At 52.2% G+C, this 15,526-nt stretch overlaps 1 protein-coding gene across 4 annotated transcripts in view; it reads left to right on the top strand.

The window, feature by feature from the left end:
- The window catches only part of ITGB2 (integrin subunit beta 2), a 52,949-nt gene that overhangs the window by 36,349 nt on the left and 1,074 nt on the right, over positions 1–15,526 (top strand). For all 4 annotated transcript variants that reach the window (XM_030579783.1, XM_030579781.1, XM_030579780.1 and 1 more), the window contains exons 7-15: positions 1,283–1,438; positions 1,921–2,016; positions 2,704–2,793; positions 8,229–8,369; positions 9,621–9,805; positions 11,131–11,375; positions 12,647–12,866; positions 13,659–13,861; positions 14,646–14,812. In XM_030579783.1, the coding sequence (XP_030435643.1) occupies positions 1,283–1,438; positions 1,921–2,016; positions 2,704–2,793; positions 8,229–8,369; positions 9,621–9,805; positions 11,131–11,375; positions 12,647–12,866; positions 13,659–13,861; positions 14,646–14,812 (1,503 nt within the window). The remainder of the gene's footprint in view (positions 1–1,282; positions 1,439–1,920; positions 2,017–2,703; positions 2,794–8,228; positions 8,370–9,620; positions 9,806–11,130; positions 11,376–12,646; positions 12,867–13,658; positions 13,862–14,645; positions 14,813–15,526) is intronic.

Raw genomic sequence — 15,526 nt, 5'->3', positions numbered from 1 at the left:
CAATACCGCTGTTTCAGTGGGGCAGTGTTGGGGAAGGAGGGTTTGTTTTCGTAGGGTGAGCGGTGCTGGGGGGAAGTATTTCAGGGGGACACTGGGGGGGATGTTGTGTTTCGGGGAGCTTGGCAGCGCTGGGGGGGGGGGTCGGCAGGGCCGGTGGGGTTTGGTCCTCAGCAGTTTTCTTTGGAGTAATATGGCCCTCGCCGCTTTACGAGTTGTGCAGGTCTGGACTAGATGACCTCCTGAGGTCCCGCCCAACCCTGATATTCTATGACAATCCTCCATGGCTGACTCCAGACCAGCTGTTTGTCTAAAGGAGCTGCTCTTGGGATTACTGTGGGACAGGTCTCTGGCCTAGGCTACAGAGGGGGTCAGCCTGGTGATCCCCATTGTCTTGCTGGCCTTGGCATCTGTGGAAAGGGAAGGGAACTTCCTCACATGGTGGAACTTCTACATAAACTCTGCTAAGCTTTTAGTAACATTTTATCAGAGCTGCCCCAGAGCCCGGAGCCTTTCCAATGCACCAGGCTGCAGCAACAGCTGATCGCAATGCAGGAAAAAACCTGAGGAACCCCCAGGCAGTGTGAAGTCCTGTGCTGCGCTCAGGTTCTCATTCTCTTCCCCAAGCTCCCCCATGTACATACCCCCTGGCCTCTGTCAGATGGGTGCCTCCATGTCTCTGTAAACTCCTCTCCTGGGACATGCATGTTCCTGCCCGTACTCCCTGGCTGCCTGGCCATATGTCCTGTCCTCACTGTCGCTCGGGGGGGAGTCAGCATAGGCCTGCCTGTCTAGGCACAGAGGCTGCCCTCACTACTAGGGGTGTAGGTCCAGGAGCATAAATGGGGTCTGGGTCTGCCCTGGCGTGGGTTTATCTCTGTTTCCCCTTTGAGAGGGGCCATCTCCCTTGTTTCCATTTGGGAGGCATGAGTCTCCATTTGCCTGCATTGGCCTCAGTGTGCTGGGAAGTGCAGGCCCATGTCTGTCTATAGCAGTGCCATGCACCTCCACACACGCCTTGCTTCGTGGAGTGGCTTTTATGTCTCTATATTTCTTTGCCTTGCTCTTATTCCCCAGCTGTTTCCAGGGAACTTGCATGCCAACATCTTGTCTCTTTGTGGTATGAACACGGAGTCTCTCTTTCGTTAGTACGTGATACACCATATTCCTGAGGTGGCCTGGGCTCTCCCCTTCTTGGGCTTTCTTTGAGTCTGTTGATTCCGCATTCAGGTAGTTCAGGCCTTACCAATCCACTGCAGGAAAGTCCCATCCTTTCTGTTCTTAGGAGACGATTGGCTGGCGCAATGTAACTCGTCTGCTGGTGTACGCCACGGATGACGGCTTCCATTTTGCTGGGGATGGTAAACTTGGAGCCATTCTAACCCCTAATGATGGTCGATGCCACCTGGAAGATAATCTATACAAAAAGAGCAATGAGTTTGTAAGTGTGCTCTAGAAGGCTGGGGGGGGGGGACTCTGGGGGGGCGGGAACCCCTGTTTTACTCTCAGAGCATGGAGGAGTGAATTGGTTGTTGGGGTTTGTATCCTGGACACTCTGGCAGGCCTTTCCCATAGCAGCCACCCAGAGAAATGCTTTTCCCCATTCACACAGCAAGGAAAGCAAACTGGAGAAATTGGAATCCCTAATTCTGGGGACTGCTCCTATTTCTCTCATTTACATCTGGGTAAGTCAGACAGATGGTGGTTAAAAGTCTGTTGCTAGGCCCACAAGTCTGCTGCTGGAGAAAGGAAAAGCCAGTCAGCTACCGGCCCAAGAGAGGAGATCCAGGGTATCTCAATCCATCACAACCCGTGACCATGCTGGTGCTGGGAGTGGGTCTGGAAACCAAGCACATGATCATCCCGATAGCAAAGAAGGGTCTAAAATTTAAACTCGTGGCTGCTGTTCCCTTTCTCCCCCAGGACTACCCATCCGTCGGCCAGCTGGTACAAAAACTCGCTGAAAATAACATTCAGCCCATTTTTGCTGTCACTAGCAGAATGGTTGGAATATACCAAGTAAGTAGAAGTTGAACAGTCCCAGAAACGTGCTGGTTCAATGCCTCTGAGAGACAAGGAAGCCCAAGTCTCTTCCTCCACTCTCAGTGACATTAGCGCTGGTCTGCTCCTGCACAGGTGGGGTGTACGAACCCCACAGGAATCGGGAACAGGTCAGTGGGCTGGTTGGGGCCAGTCATCCCTGCCCTGCGACGCCTGAAGCAGGGGCCTGGCTGAGAGGGAGGAGCTCAAATGGGGGCCCAGCTCAGCTGGCACCTTCTGTGGAGAGAGAGCAGTGGGAGAGCTGGCTGGCTGAGGGGCAGGGACTGAAGAAGATGCTGCCTGTCCGAGCTTGCCCGAGGACAGGTGAGCTGACATAGGCTGGGGTGGAAGCCAGTGCTGCACTGGTACTCTGCAGAGGCTGGGCCGGGAGAGGAATCAGAGGAGCAGAAAGTCCAGGTGGGAAGGCAGAGTCTGGACTCTGGGTACCCTGGATGGGATGAAATGTCTGTGTGACTTGGTCGCAGGGCTAAGCCAGCTTAGCCTAGAAGTTGTTGCAGGTGGGGTGGGTTAGCAGAAGACCAGAAAGGAAACTGAGGCAGAATGATCATCACGCTGCACACTTTTGGCAGTATAGGGACAGTACGTGCTCATGCGCACATGATTAAATTAGGGGCTGCTTTTCACGGGTGTGTTCTCCATTGGCAGAAGCTCAGAGATATGATCCCCAAATCAGCAGTGGGGGTGCTGCACGACGATTCCAGCAATGTCATCCAACTCATCAAGGAAGCCTACAACGTAAGTTTCACATCACGCACTCGATGAATCTGTCTGGACTTTGCCAGGCAGCCTGCACCAAGAGCTCCGTGTGCCTGACACCATCTGGGGGCAGGGGGGATGGAACGGAAACGGTAGTTTGCTCAGCCAGTTATACAGAGTATAAACAGACATGCTGCACCCCTTTCCCTCATGTCGCTGTTGATTCTATCCTGTAGCCTGTGACTGCTCAGGCAGGCCTTCTTCATCCATCTGGCAAGGACCTACTGCACTGAGAGCATGGCAGCACTGGGACATGCCGCAGGCTGCAACCTGAGCGGCAGTGTCCCCGGAGCGCTCCAGCCCAGAGTGCCTTGCAAGTGACTAGCAGACCTCTCCAGGCTCTGCTCGCTTACAGCCATCAGCTGAGTATGTGAATGCTAACCCAGCCATCCAGGAATAGATGACACCCTCATAGCCCACAGTCCCAGCACTGCCCCCAAGAAATGTGCCTCTTGTACCATTCAGTAGCCCACTGGACTTACAAGCTCATAAATTAGTTTATCATTCCAACAAAGCGTAATGAATATGCACCAGCCCCGTTGACCTGAGTAGAGATTTTCCCAAACACTTTGGTCAAACACACTGGTTTAGATAAAAGAATGAAACAAGTTTATTAACTAGAAAAAGATAGAGGGAACATTGCTTACAGTCCAATTTTTACCACCTATGTGCAGAATGAATTTTGTTATGGGCACCAATATGGAGGTGATTTGTAACCCGACCCTGTGTGACACATCACCTCCATATTGGTGCACATAACTAAATTCATGTGGTAAGGGTGGGGCCAAGGGGTTCGCAGTGTGGAAAGGGGCTCAGGGCTGGGGCAGAGGGATGGGGTACAGAGGGGTGAGGGTTCAGGTTGGGGTTGTGGGTATGGGGTGTGGCTGGGGATGTCCAGGGTAAGTCCAGTCGGCGAACAGTGGAGTGGCTAATGGAGGGAGTTTGCCTGGGATCTGTCCGAGAGAAGCTATGCTAAGTGCTGCATTGGGGGGCTGTGTTGGGAGCTGGGAGGGGAGTGAGTATCTGAGTGTCTGTTGCGGGGAAAGTTTGTCAGTTTGTAGTGCCCATCTTTAAAAAAAGGAAAAAGGAGGATACGGGAAACTAAAGGCCAGTCAGCCTCACCTCAGTCCCTGGAAAAATCATGGAGCAGGTCCTCAAGGAATCAATTCTGAAGCACTTAGAGGAGAGGAAAGTGATCAGGAACAGTCAGCATGGATTCACCAAGGGCAAGTCATGCCTGACTAACCTAATTGTCTCTCAGCAAGTTTGCAGATGACACCAAACTGGGAGGAGTGGTAGACACACTGGAGGGTAGGGATAGGATACAGAGGGACCTAGACAAATTAGAGGATTGGGCCAAAAGAAACCTGATGAGGTTCAACAAAGACAAGTGCAGAGTCCTGCACTTAGGACAGAAGAATCCCATGCGCTGCTACAGACTAGGCACAGAGTGGTTAAGTGGCAGTTCTGCAGAAAAGGACAAGAAGCTGGATATGAGTCAACAGTGTGCCCTTGTTGCCAAGAAGGCTAATGGCATTTTGGGCTGTATAAGTAGGGGCATTGCCAGCAGATCGAGGGACATGATCGTTCCCCTCTATTCGGCATTGGTGAGGCCTTGCAGAAGTGTTCTGCTGGAATTTGTCCCTCTCCGGGGCAGCGGGGAACCACATCGCCTCGCTACATCTGTCTGGTTACGTCGGGGAACTGGTCTGGCCATGCGGTCTCCCGCCGCGGCAGAGGCAAAACAACGGTTACTCAGGGCCGGTTGGGGGGCAGTAGCGAGTCCTACGCTCTGATCCTTGGACAGGGACAGAGCAAACCATTAAGCAATAAGCCCAGGCTCTGGGTTAGGGCAGGCAGCAAACTCAGGAGCTCAGGCCCTCAGGCAGGGGCTGAGCAAACAAATAAGTTCAGGAGGCCAGGCCCTGGCTCCGAAGGGCCTGGGAGAGGGGGAGGCTGCCACCCACATGTTGGGTGGCAGGGGGGACGCAGACCCACGCACTCCACTGCGTCCCAGCCCGGTAGCAGCAGTAGACGACCTGCTGCTGCGTCAGTGGGGATCCAGGCCGCAACACACTGACATGGGCTCTGGGTGTGCTGCTGCCAGACTGGGGTCAGCTGCCCCCGGGCTACTTCTGACCTCCCCCTTGTAGGGTACCTGTGTCTGGACGGTGTCCTCCACAGGGATCTAGCACCCTGGGCTCCTCAGGGTACCTGGTGAGCGGCAAGCTTGGCAGCTCCTCCGGGGGCTGGTCGGCATCCGGCCTCGGCTGATCTGGCCAGTCCTCGGGTCGATCGCAGGCTGCAGGAGTCTCCCCACCGGGAGCTAGGCCACAGACGTCTGGCTTCTCCGGTGGCCAGGGCTCTAGTGAGCTCTGGGGTTGGGCTTTTGTACTTCCTGTCCTGAACCTTGACCTCTGGGGGGTGGGCACACGCTCCACTGGCTCCACCCATTTTGGTGTCTGGGGGGTTCGTCTCTCTCCGGGGCGGCAGGGAACCACACCACCTCGCTGCAGGCCTCATCTGGAGTACTGTGTCCAGTTTTGGGCCCCACACTACAAGAAGGATGTGGAAAAATTGGAAAGAGTCCAGCGGAGGGCAACAAAAATGCTTAGGGGGCTGGAGCACATGACTTATGAGGAGAGGCTGAGGGAACTGGGATTGTTTAGTCTGCAGAGAGAAGAATGAGGGGGGATTTGATAGCAGCCTTCAACTACCTGAAGAGGGTTCCAAAGAGGATGGAGCTTGGCTGTTCTCAGTGGTGACAGATGACAGAACAAGGAGCAATGGTCTCAAGTTGCAGTGAGGGAGGTTTAGGTTGGATATTAGGAAAAAAACTTTTTCACTAGGAGGGTGGTGAAGCACTGGAATGGGTTACATAGGGAGGTGGTGGAACCTTCTTCCTTAGAGGTTTTTAAGGCCTGGCTTGACAAAGCCCTGGCTGGGATGATTTAGTTGGGGTTGGCCCTGCTTTGAGCAGGGGTTTGGACTAGATGACCGTCTGAGGTCCCTTCCAACCCTGATAATCTATGATTCTATGGGGGGTTTGGGGTACAGGAGGGGGCTCCGGCAGGGAGAGAGAACTCTCATCAGCTCTCTCTCCCCACAGCAACACGTGGACTGGGGGAGAGAGGCACATCTTCCTGCTGGTGCAGCTCCAGGCCTGGGGCCACAGGATAGGCTGGGTTCAGGCCAGGGGAGGGGTGCCATGGCACGTCCAGGCCAGGGCTGGGTCCAGGCTGGGCCACATCAGCTGCAGCTGGGTTTGAGCCAGGCCAGGCCGCCCCAGCTGCATTCAGGCCGGGGTAGGGGTGCCCTGGTCGGTCCAAGCACCCCAGCCGCGGCAGAGTTGGGGCCGAGGAAGGAGTGTGCCGGACACTGCAAGTCCAGGCTGCCCTGGCCACAGCAGGTTGGGGACTGGGCTAGGTTGGGGACTGGGCTAGGTTGGGGGCGGGAAAGGATCAATCCTCCCCTGGCCCCCGGGTGAGTTCCCGAAGTGCCTGCATGGAGATAGGAAGGCTGCTACGCAGCCACATAGCTTACAGGGAACTAGACTGTAAGTGATTATAAGTGTTAGGGCATAAAAGTCAGAACTGGTTATATTTGAAATCAAAAGATAACACTGCAGTCAAATTCCTAAACTTTACCAAGCTAAAAGAGATTTGAAGCAAACATCATTCTCACCACACCAGATACTGCAGCCAGTTCTTAGTTCACAGACTGGATTTCCTTTCAGCCTGGGACCACTCCCCTTAGTTCAGTGTTCTTCAGGTATTGCTTGATGTTATGAGCAGAGCAACATATGGTGGAGAGGTGAGGTGGCCTGAGGCATTCCCTGCCCCTTCTTATAATCTAACCCTTTGTACTGGAAAAGTCTTTGCTGGGTCTCAGGGTCAGGCAGTTCCATGGCATACTTGAGCTTCCAGGTGTCCTTCAGGTGAATTGTAAATTTCTTGTTTACAGCTGGTGAATTTCCAATTAACTCTTTAGCACCCTGCTGGTGTGAAGTCTCTGAAAAACTAGTTTGAGCCAGCTTTTCTAACTTTGTAACACGTTAAAGTAAAATCACTGTTATCGATTAGAGTCTCATCACTTTACAAACAAAGTTGCCACACATATTTTACCAGGCTAATAATGTCCAGCAGATTATGAGTTTTCAAATGATACTGCACAAGGCATGTTTTGTACAAAATATATCATAACCATATAAAAGTGGTGAACATAGGGTACCATGTGTCACAACCACTACTATGTATGGTCTTCCTAGGGGTTTCACCTTCTTAATCAAATCACTTCCGGGACCATCACATCCAACTGAGTTTTATCAGTTTTAGGGCTTGCAGTCTTTCAGTCTCCTGGCTATTTTCTTGAAGGCAACCTGGTGTGGGATTGTCACCCCTTTGCTACCGCAGGCCTTTCCACTTCCCTTTCCTCCTCTGTGCTGTGCTCGTTATAGCAGGTCTTGTTTTCTCTACTGATTGCAGCTGTGGGTGCCTGCCTCCACGACTGGCTGTTCTGGGAGCTGCTTGAGAGTGTGATCAAGCTGCTTGCTTGTAAACAGGAGAGACTTTCCTTCCCACCGCCCCATGTTCAGTAGGGGGATTGTAAACCCCATTACTCTAATAATACTAATACCTAGCTCTTATACAGTAGTATAAAATAAAATCAATACTGGCTCAGGATAAATAAGAAGCAAAATACAACATTTCAAAAAGAGTACTGAGAGGTTGGAAGGGACAATGGAAATTAACATGGGTTTCACCTGCAAATTTTTTACTGCAGACTTTGTTTTTGCAGCAAACAATTAATTACTCACAGATTGTTAATTTTGTATATGAGAATTCTAACATGCCAAGTATCTGACTTATATTATACATGCAGGTGCTGTGCACAAACATTACACTACATATGAGTCATTGCCAGAGCATGAATCAAAATGTTCCTTCTTGTCCTTCCACTGTGTGCTTTCATATTGAATAATGGACATATTTTTCCTGTCTGGAAAGACTTGGAGCAGTGCAGAGTCCAAGCTGACGCTCCCAGTTATGTTGCCTCATTATCACATAGCAGAGGTGATGGATCTGCAGTGGGAAAGACTGATCCACTCTTCTCCAAAACAAAGCATAGATTGCACATCCCAAATCCTGACTTATACCCTAGCAATCCCATTTCCACCACATTTATCAGAGCTAAGATCTCACTTCCTAGTCCTCCCTCTCAGTCATACCTTATATTGAACTGATTATAATTACACCCAAAGGAAAAGCAATAGCACCCAACAGGAGGTGTAATACACTGTGTCACAGGCAAGCCATTCTCAAGGAATCTTTATTCTGAGGCAGTTCTCAGATTTGATCCCCTCTTTGTGATGCTGACATATTTCTGTGTCATTTTCTTTCTTATTTTCCTCACAGAACTTGTCCTCCAGAGTCATCCTGGACCATGGTACCTTGCCGGACTCATTGAAAATCACATACGATTCTTTCTGCCATGGCAAAAAAGCCACCATAGATGGCGTGAGGGGGGAATGTGGTGATGTCAAGATCCATGACAAGGTAGGAGAGCACTGGCTCAGTCCTCTCTGTAACCTTAGTTTCTCGCAGAAAGATCAGGAGCAGTACTAATGTTCTAGAGCTCAAAGTGAACACAGGATCCTGTGTGCTGAGTTCCTGTATGTTCTTTTCATAGCAGAACCCAATTTGCTGTCCCCATCTCCATGTTCAGGTGAAGTTAAGGTTGAGGTTACCTGTCACAGCAGGAGGGAGAATCAGAAAATGGGGATTTCTTTTCTTTTCTGCAATTTTTTTGGGCAAAACAGAAACATCTCCTGCAAATCCTGAACCCCTCCCAGGCTTGGGCACTGAATGGCAGTTGAGGAAGGACTGTCTTCACAGTGCGATCTGTCAGAGCTGGCTGGGAGTTCTCCAGCCAAATGTTCATTTGATGGAAAATGTCATTTCTGCAAAATCAACATGTTTCCATTAGAAAACATTGATTTTTACAGATTTGTTTGTTTGTTTATTTCCAGCTGGGAAAAACTGAAACTAAATACTTTGTTTTGGGTTGGATTGACCTGAACCAAAAATTTCAATTTGTTGAATCAAACCAAAATGTTTCATTTCGGGTCAGTGAGACACTAATCTGTGTCTGCATGAGCTGTTTCATGGAGTGCATCATGGAGTTGTACTTTGGGTGCCTCATGCCTCTATTGTCCCCTATTAACAGGATTCTCTGGCTAGACTTTATCTCCTGCCATGTACCCTTGCCTTGCCACTTAATATTGTGCATCATGGGAATCCCATGACAGCAGTGTATCATGGGAAATGTAGTCCAAACCAGGAGCCTGGCCCCTAGAGGAGAATGGGGGCATGAGACACCTGCAATACAATATGGCAGCTTAGTAGACACAATTTAATGTCAAACTGATCTGACACAAAGTGTTTCAACCCTTCTGGACCTAACAAATTTTTCTTTGAACTTCCAATTTTTGTGTGTGTGTGCGTGTGTGTCTGTGTAGAGTGGGGGACTGATATTTTGACTTTTTTCCTGATTTGGGACAAAAACAAATGTTGAAATAGAAGCATTTCTCGTAGGATGGACATTCCAATGTTTGACCATCTCTGCTGTGTCCTAGTGAGAGATTTGAGAAGGGACCCCGCAGACCCAATTCCAGAAATTACCTGTCTCCTGGAGGGGACATTTCAGGACAGAGGCAAATTTAGGCTAGGGCTGATAGCCTGAGCACCTTGACCATGATGCTTTTGTAGCAAACAGTCCCATAACCTGGCTCCTTCACCTCCTTCCAGATTACTTTCCAGGTGAAAGTTACAGCGAAGGAGTGCATCCCAAACCAGTCCTTCACCATCCGGCCCCTGGGCTTCACAGACACGCTCACTGTGGAACTGGTCAGCCGGTGCGACTGTGACTGTGATGAACGACAGAGCCCCACTGCCTGCAATGGGAACGGCAAAATCGTGTGTGGCACGTGCAGGTAAATGATCCCAGTAACACCATGCCACAGAACCGGGGGTCCGAGGCCTCATCAGGAGCTTGGGGATCATTTGGAATGGGCAGCTTTCCAAGAACCAGGCCAGTGGATGGCTGTACTGGCATTCGTGGTGATGCTGGGACAGTCTTTGTGCACAGGGACCATGAAATCCACAAAATGTGAGGCACAGACACTTACTTCTATCAGCCTAATGTGCCAATTTCTTTTCTTCCCAGGAGAACTTTCAGCAGGTTAGTTTTATTTTCAATGACTGGTGAATGTCACAGTGACAGGGCACAGTTAATGGGCCAAGTTCCGCCTGTCAGGATGTCCTGCAGTGGACAAGGGATAGCAAACAGATCAAAGCCGATTACCTAGCAAATAAACAAAAACGCAAACTAAGCCTAAACTACTAGAGAGACTGGATATGAATTAGCAAATTCTCACACTGACTCATGATACAAGCAGGTTGCCAGACTCTTACAGCACAAGCTGCATTTGCTTTGCAGCTTGGAATCCCCAGGTATTTCATACACAGGCTAGAAGTCCCTTTAGCCTGAGTCCAGCACTTCCCCCAGTTCAGTCTTTGTTCCTCAGATGTTTCCAGGAGTCTTCTTGTGTGAGGAGTGAAGAACAACCGAGGATGTCACTCCCTACCTTATAAAGCTTTAGCCTATGGCAGGAACCCTTTGTCCTAAATTCAGTTTGTGGAAAAACACTGACATCCCAAGATGGAGTTCAGAGTCATGTGGCCTAGTTACAGGCCCTTGCATACCTTGCTGAGTCATAACAGCCATTACTTACAGGCTGTCTGGAATGTTCAAACAGGAAGGTTAAGTTCTTCCAGGGTCCATTGTCTTTGCTGATGGGCCGTCAGCACTGTCTGGCTTCTTCATTTTTGTACCAGAAAGGCTAGTTGTGGGTGTCACCCAGAGTAAGTATGCTTGAAATATAGATCCATAGTCAATATTCCTAACTTTAGATACAAACATGATACATGCATAGAAACAGTATAATCATATTCAGCACATCATAACTTTTCCAATGACACCTCACATGACCCATCTTGCACAAAAAGTATCATAATTACGCAATAATCATATCATAATTATATCACTGTGAAGGATATGGGGTGCCGTGGTTACAGGGATGGACAATGGAAAACCAAGGGGGTTTCAGGTGCTCAGCATCTCTGAGAACCAGCTCCTAGGCACAAGCTCTTTGTGGTGCTGTGGCAGGTCAGAGGATGATCTGACCAATGTAATGGTTTCCACCCCACACTGCCTGCCACTGACCCTGATTTCTGGGTTCCTCTGCTCTCACACCAGCTGCAATCCAGGCCACACTGGGAAGAACTGCGAGTGCGAAACAAAAGGCAAAACCAGCAAGGAGCTGGAAGGGAGCTGTCGGAAGGACAATGCCTCGGTCATCTGCTCGGGTCTGGGGGACTGCGTGTGTGGGCAGTGCACCTGCCACACCAGCGACGTGCCCAACAAGGAGATCTACGGGACCTTCTGCGAATGTGACAACATGAATTGTGAGGTCCATAATGGACAGTTGTGTGGCGGTGAAGGTGAGTGACGGCTCCGTGGTCTGACTTGGCCTCTTCCCTTCCTGTCCTATGGCCATTGTTCCAGTGGCTATCTGCTCCGGGGCACTGGCTGCAGGCTCCCACTGTGTCCTCACGTGTCAGTGCATTATTCTTAGCAGACAAACTCCTGAGTTAGACCCGGGCCTTATCTCAGAGAAACAGCCAGGTTAGTCTCAGTCAGAGTCTCCGCACTAGCCTGCCACGTGCCCTAGATTGCCATCCAGTGGAGCTGTATAGGTGAGACAGCCCATTTCTCAGTGCTTTGCAAACACAATAGCCGGATGGGAGTGCAGCAATGGCTGTGCGGGCGGCACGCTCTGGGCCCTGGGGCAGGCTAATATTTGCAACGGGAACATCATCCAAACGCTTTTTTCCACTGTTCCCTCACTGTCCTCGCAGGACACACAAGTTCCCCACCAGGCCCTTCCTTAAACACCCAGAACTTGATGTGCTCGAACAAGGGATGTGCTGTGAGAAGCTAGCAAGAGAGCCTTAATGTCTGGTCTCTTTCTCCTCCCTCTGACTTCCCACCTTCCCTTGTGGCCCTGCGGGGACTAGCTGTATCAGAGTGGTCCACTGGAGAAGGAAGCCGCACGCTTTCAATGTGTCCAGTAGTTATGCCGATACAACCCAAGCTACCCAGTTCACTAAGTGAGATGCAGTAGAAAGGCCACTTGTGCAGGACTTAAATTCAGCCTGAGCTTCCCGGAGCAGAGCTCCAATAAATATTTTCAAGCCCACAGGGCTGAAGCCCCAAGCTCCGCAACGCCCCACAGAGCAGAAGCTCTGAGCCCCAGCATACTCCCAGAGCTAAAGCCCCAAGCACTGGTGCCTGCCACAGGCCAGAAGCCCCAAGCCCCAGTGCACCCACAGAGCTAAAGCTTCAGGTGCCGGTGCACCCCTCCAAGGTGAAGTCCCAAGCCCTGGTGCCTCCCATGGGGCAGAAGCCCCAGTCCCTGGCACCTCCTGCGGGGCTGAAACCCCAAGCTCTGGCACTCCAGGAAATACTCTGAAAATGTAAGCCCTGCCCACCTGGAAGAAGGGACGTGCTCTGAGCCTGTCAGGTGAGGATGAAAATCCAGGCAGGCAAAGGCCAGGCTGGTGAAGGAATCAATAACTCTCACATGATTAGCCCTTAGATTCTTCTCTTACTGTAGAGGTTCATAGGTCCCGGTGGCCCCGCCCAGGTACCTGCCTACAGGATTTGTCCCAGAGGAGCTGTTTTGGCTCTAAAATCTCTGTTTTCCCCCCAGAGAGAGGGCGTTGTGACTGTGGGGAGTGCAAATGCTCTGATAAATTCGAAGGCAGTGCTTGCCAGTGCAAGAAGTCTACAGACGGCTGTGTGAACCCACGGGGAAAGGTGTGCAGCGACCGTGGGCACTGCCGGTGCAATACGTGCCAGTGTAAGGCAGGCTACCAACCCCCATTCTGTGAGGAATGCCCTGGCTGTCCTTCACCCTGCGCCCGATACATGTAAGTGACCTGCAGAAGCGCCCAAGCCTGGCTGCTCCCCATGCTTTCGTCTCCCCTGGCCGGAGCAGGTGCTGGGAGCTCAGGGGCATAGTGTGGGTGCGGTTCCCCCTCTCGTCAAAGGTGGCTGGTTCTGTGCTAACCTGGAAAGCTCCTGCTAATGGCTGCTTCGGCCCCACAGTTGTGGAGTGGAGGCAAAAGAACCTGGTTCTACAGCTGCCCTTGGCCTGCGAGTGTCCCCAGCAACTCTGCCCCCCATGTGGCTTCTGAGGTCCATGGAACCCCAGTCACAGACAGCCCCCTCCTCTTCCCAGCCATCAGTCTGCCTCCTCCTGCCCCCGTGTGCCTGATTCACTAGCTAACCAGCCCCAAGCCTAAGGCCAGAAGGGAGCAGCAGGTTGTCCAGTCTGACCTCCGGCATGTCACGGGCCCGCAGCACCACCGGCTGCCCATACACTGCACCCAGCAGCTCACAGAAGACCCCAGTGTGACAGCCCACAGGAGACTTGTCTCTAACGTGCCCCAGGCAGAGAATGGGGGGCAAGGCGCACCAAGTTCACACTGCTCTCTTAGGCTGTGCTTGTTAGCAGAGCAGCGGCTGGATAACTGCATTACACCCGGATAATCCTGGCAAGTGACACACACGCCATGCTGCAGAGGAAGGCAAAGCCCCCAAGGCCACTGCCAGTCAGAGCTGGGGAATATTCCTTCCCACCCCACACATGGGTCCCCCTATCCCTGAGCTGCCAGCCAGCCTATTGTCCGAGCCATGCGCCTCCTGTGTCTGTCTTCTAGCTCCTGTGTGGAGTGCCAGGCGTTTAAGAGCGGCCCGTTTCAGAAGAACTGCACAGATGCGTGTTTGAACATCCTTAAACTCGATTCATTGGCAAGCGGCCGGCAGTGCCGGGAGAAGGACTCAGAGAATTGCTGGATTTCCTACCTCATGAAACAGGAGGATGGGGAGGACAAGTACTCCTTTCAAGTCATTGACAAGAAAGGTACTGGAGTCTCGTCCCACACCCCTCTCTGTACTCCGTAAGGCGGGGCGGGTTTTGCACCAGAGCCAGCCTGCCAAACCCAGAAAAGGATACAGTGCCCCCTATGGCGCAGCAGGATAGGAATTTTCAAACAGAAAGAAAGTATTGAGGATTTTGCTTCATTCAAAATAAGTACAGACGCCACGAGAAACAGGCCCCGTCCTTGCCAGTGGGGAGTCCCCTGCCCCCGCCCCAGAGCAGCGCCCCCCATGGGGGAGGGGAAGAATGCTGTCACCCTGAGACAACGTTCTGGAGACGAGCATGGCTAGTGAGTCCCTCGGTGAGCGCGCACAGGCCTTTATGGCCCCTTCCCTTCCCTCCTGCCAGGTTCTGAAACCTCCTCCCTTCCTCCTCGTTCTGTCTTTCTGGCCGAGTCCTGCTCCTCAGTGGATTCAAGCCGCAGTACCCTCCCCCTAAACCCCCAGAAAGCTGGTCAGGCGCTGCTGGCTGGATGTGGCAGACAGGTCCCCAGAGTGCCAGAGGGGTAACAGCAATCAGCCTGCAGATCTAGCAGCTACTGGCTGCACCCGGCTGCCAGTGCCAGGTGCTGAGTGCTGTGGCTGCTGCCATGTTTTGGTGGTGTACAGCCTGTGCTAGCTGCAATAGAACAGGCCCCATCGGGCTCGGTGTGTGGCCAGCTCTCATCACAGCCTGCTGGATGTGGCACATGCCGTTCAATGTCACCAGCCTGGCTGCTGGCGGCAGGGCTGAACACTGACTGTCCTGTGCGCTCTCTGATCCCCAGATTGTCCGCAGCCCCCGAACATCGCTGCAATCGTGGGCGGCACCATTGCAGGCGTGGCCCTGATTGGGCTGCTGCTCCTGGTGATGTGGCGGCTGGTGATGGAGGTGTTCGACCGCAGGGAGTACAGCAGGTTCGAGAAGGAGAAGTTGAAGGCCAAGTGGAATGAGGTGAGCTGGTGCTGCCTTTCCCATAGTACCCCACAGACAGCTGCCCTGCTCCACCTGTCCTGCCTTTTCCCTAGAGCTGGTTGGAGCCCTGCCAGCCTGACGGGTGTCTGTTCTTAGTTGTGGGGCGGGTGGGCTCTGGGGAGGAGGCCTCAGGCCTCTTGCAATTGTGCAGGTGTGGGAAATAACTGGGCACAAGCCACTCCCAGGCTTTAATTCCCGATGGGCCTCACATGTCCAAACCCTCCCCAAACCCAGCACCAGGGCCAGTGGCTCCTTTATGGCCTCAGGCTGGAGGTGTTGAGAGAACAGATACAGATGCTGAGGGCCACTCATGGTTTGGGTGCAAGATGGGGTGGACTTTCCCTTCTCCAGTGTGGGAGACACAGGGGGCCCAGAGACTTACCCAAAGCAGGTTTATCTGGAGACCCTGGCTAGCTGAGATGTCTCCCATTGCACATCGCTGCTGCCACTCATGCCCAGGGTTGGCCTCATGGCAGGAAGGAGGAAATGCCCATGCAGCCCTAACCAGAAATCATCAGCACATGGCTGGTTTGGGGACCTGAAAAGTTCAAAGTTGCAGAACTGAATTGTATAGCCTCTCCACTGGCTGCCCACTCCCTCTGAGAGGGACAGCCGCCTGGACGGACCAGGTTCTTTACAGTCCAGAAGCTCTCACCTGGGCAAATGCTTCCCAAGATGAGTACTGGAGGGTTG

Source organism: Gopherus evgoodei, chromosome 11 (genome assembly GCF_007399415.2).
Source record: "Gopherus evgoodei ecotype Sinaloan lineage chromosome 11, rGopEvg1_v1.p, whole genome shotgun sequence".
Lineage (NCBI taxonomy): Eukaryota > Metazoa > Chordata > Testudines > Testudinidae > Gopherus > Gopherus evgoodei.
Note: the sequence above shows the minus strand (reverse complement) of the source record. Positions and strands in the feature narration are given on the sequence as shown.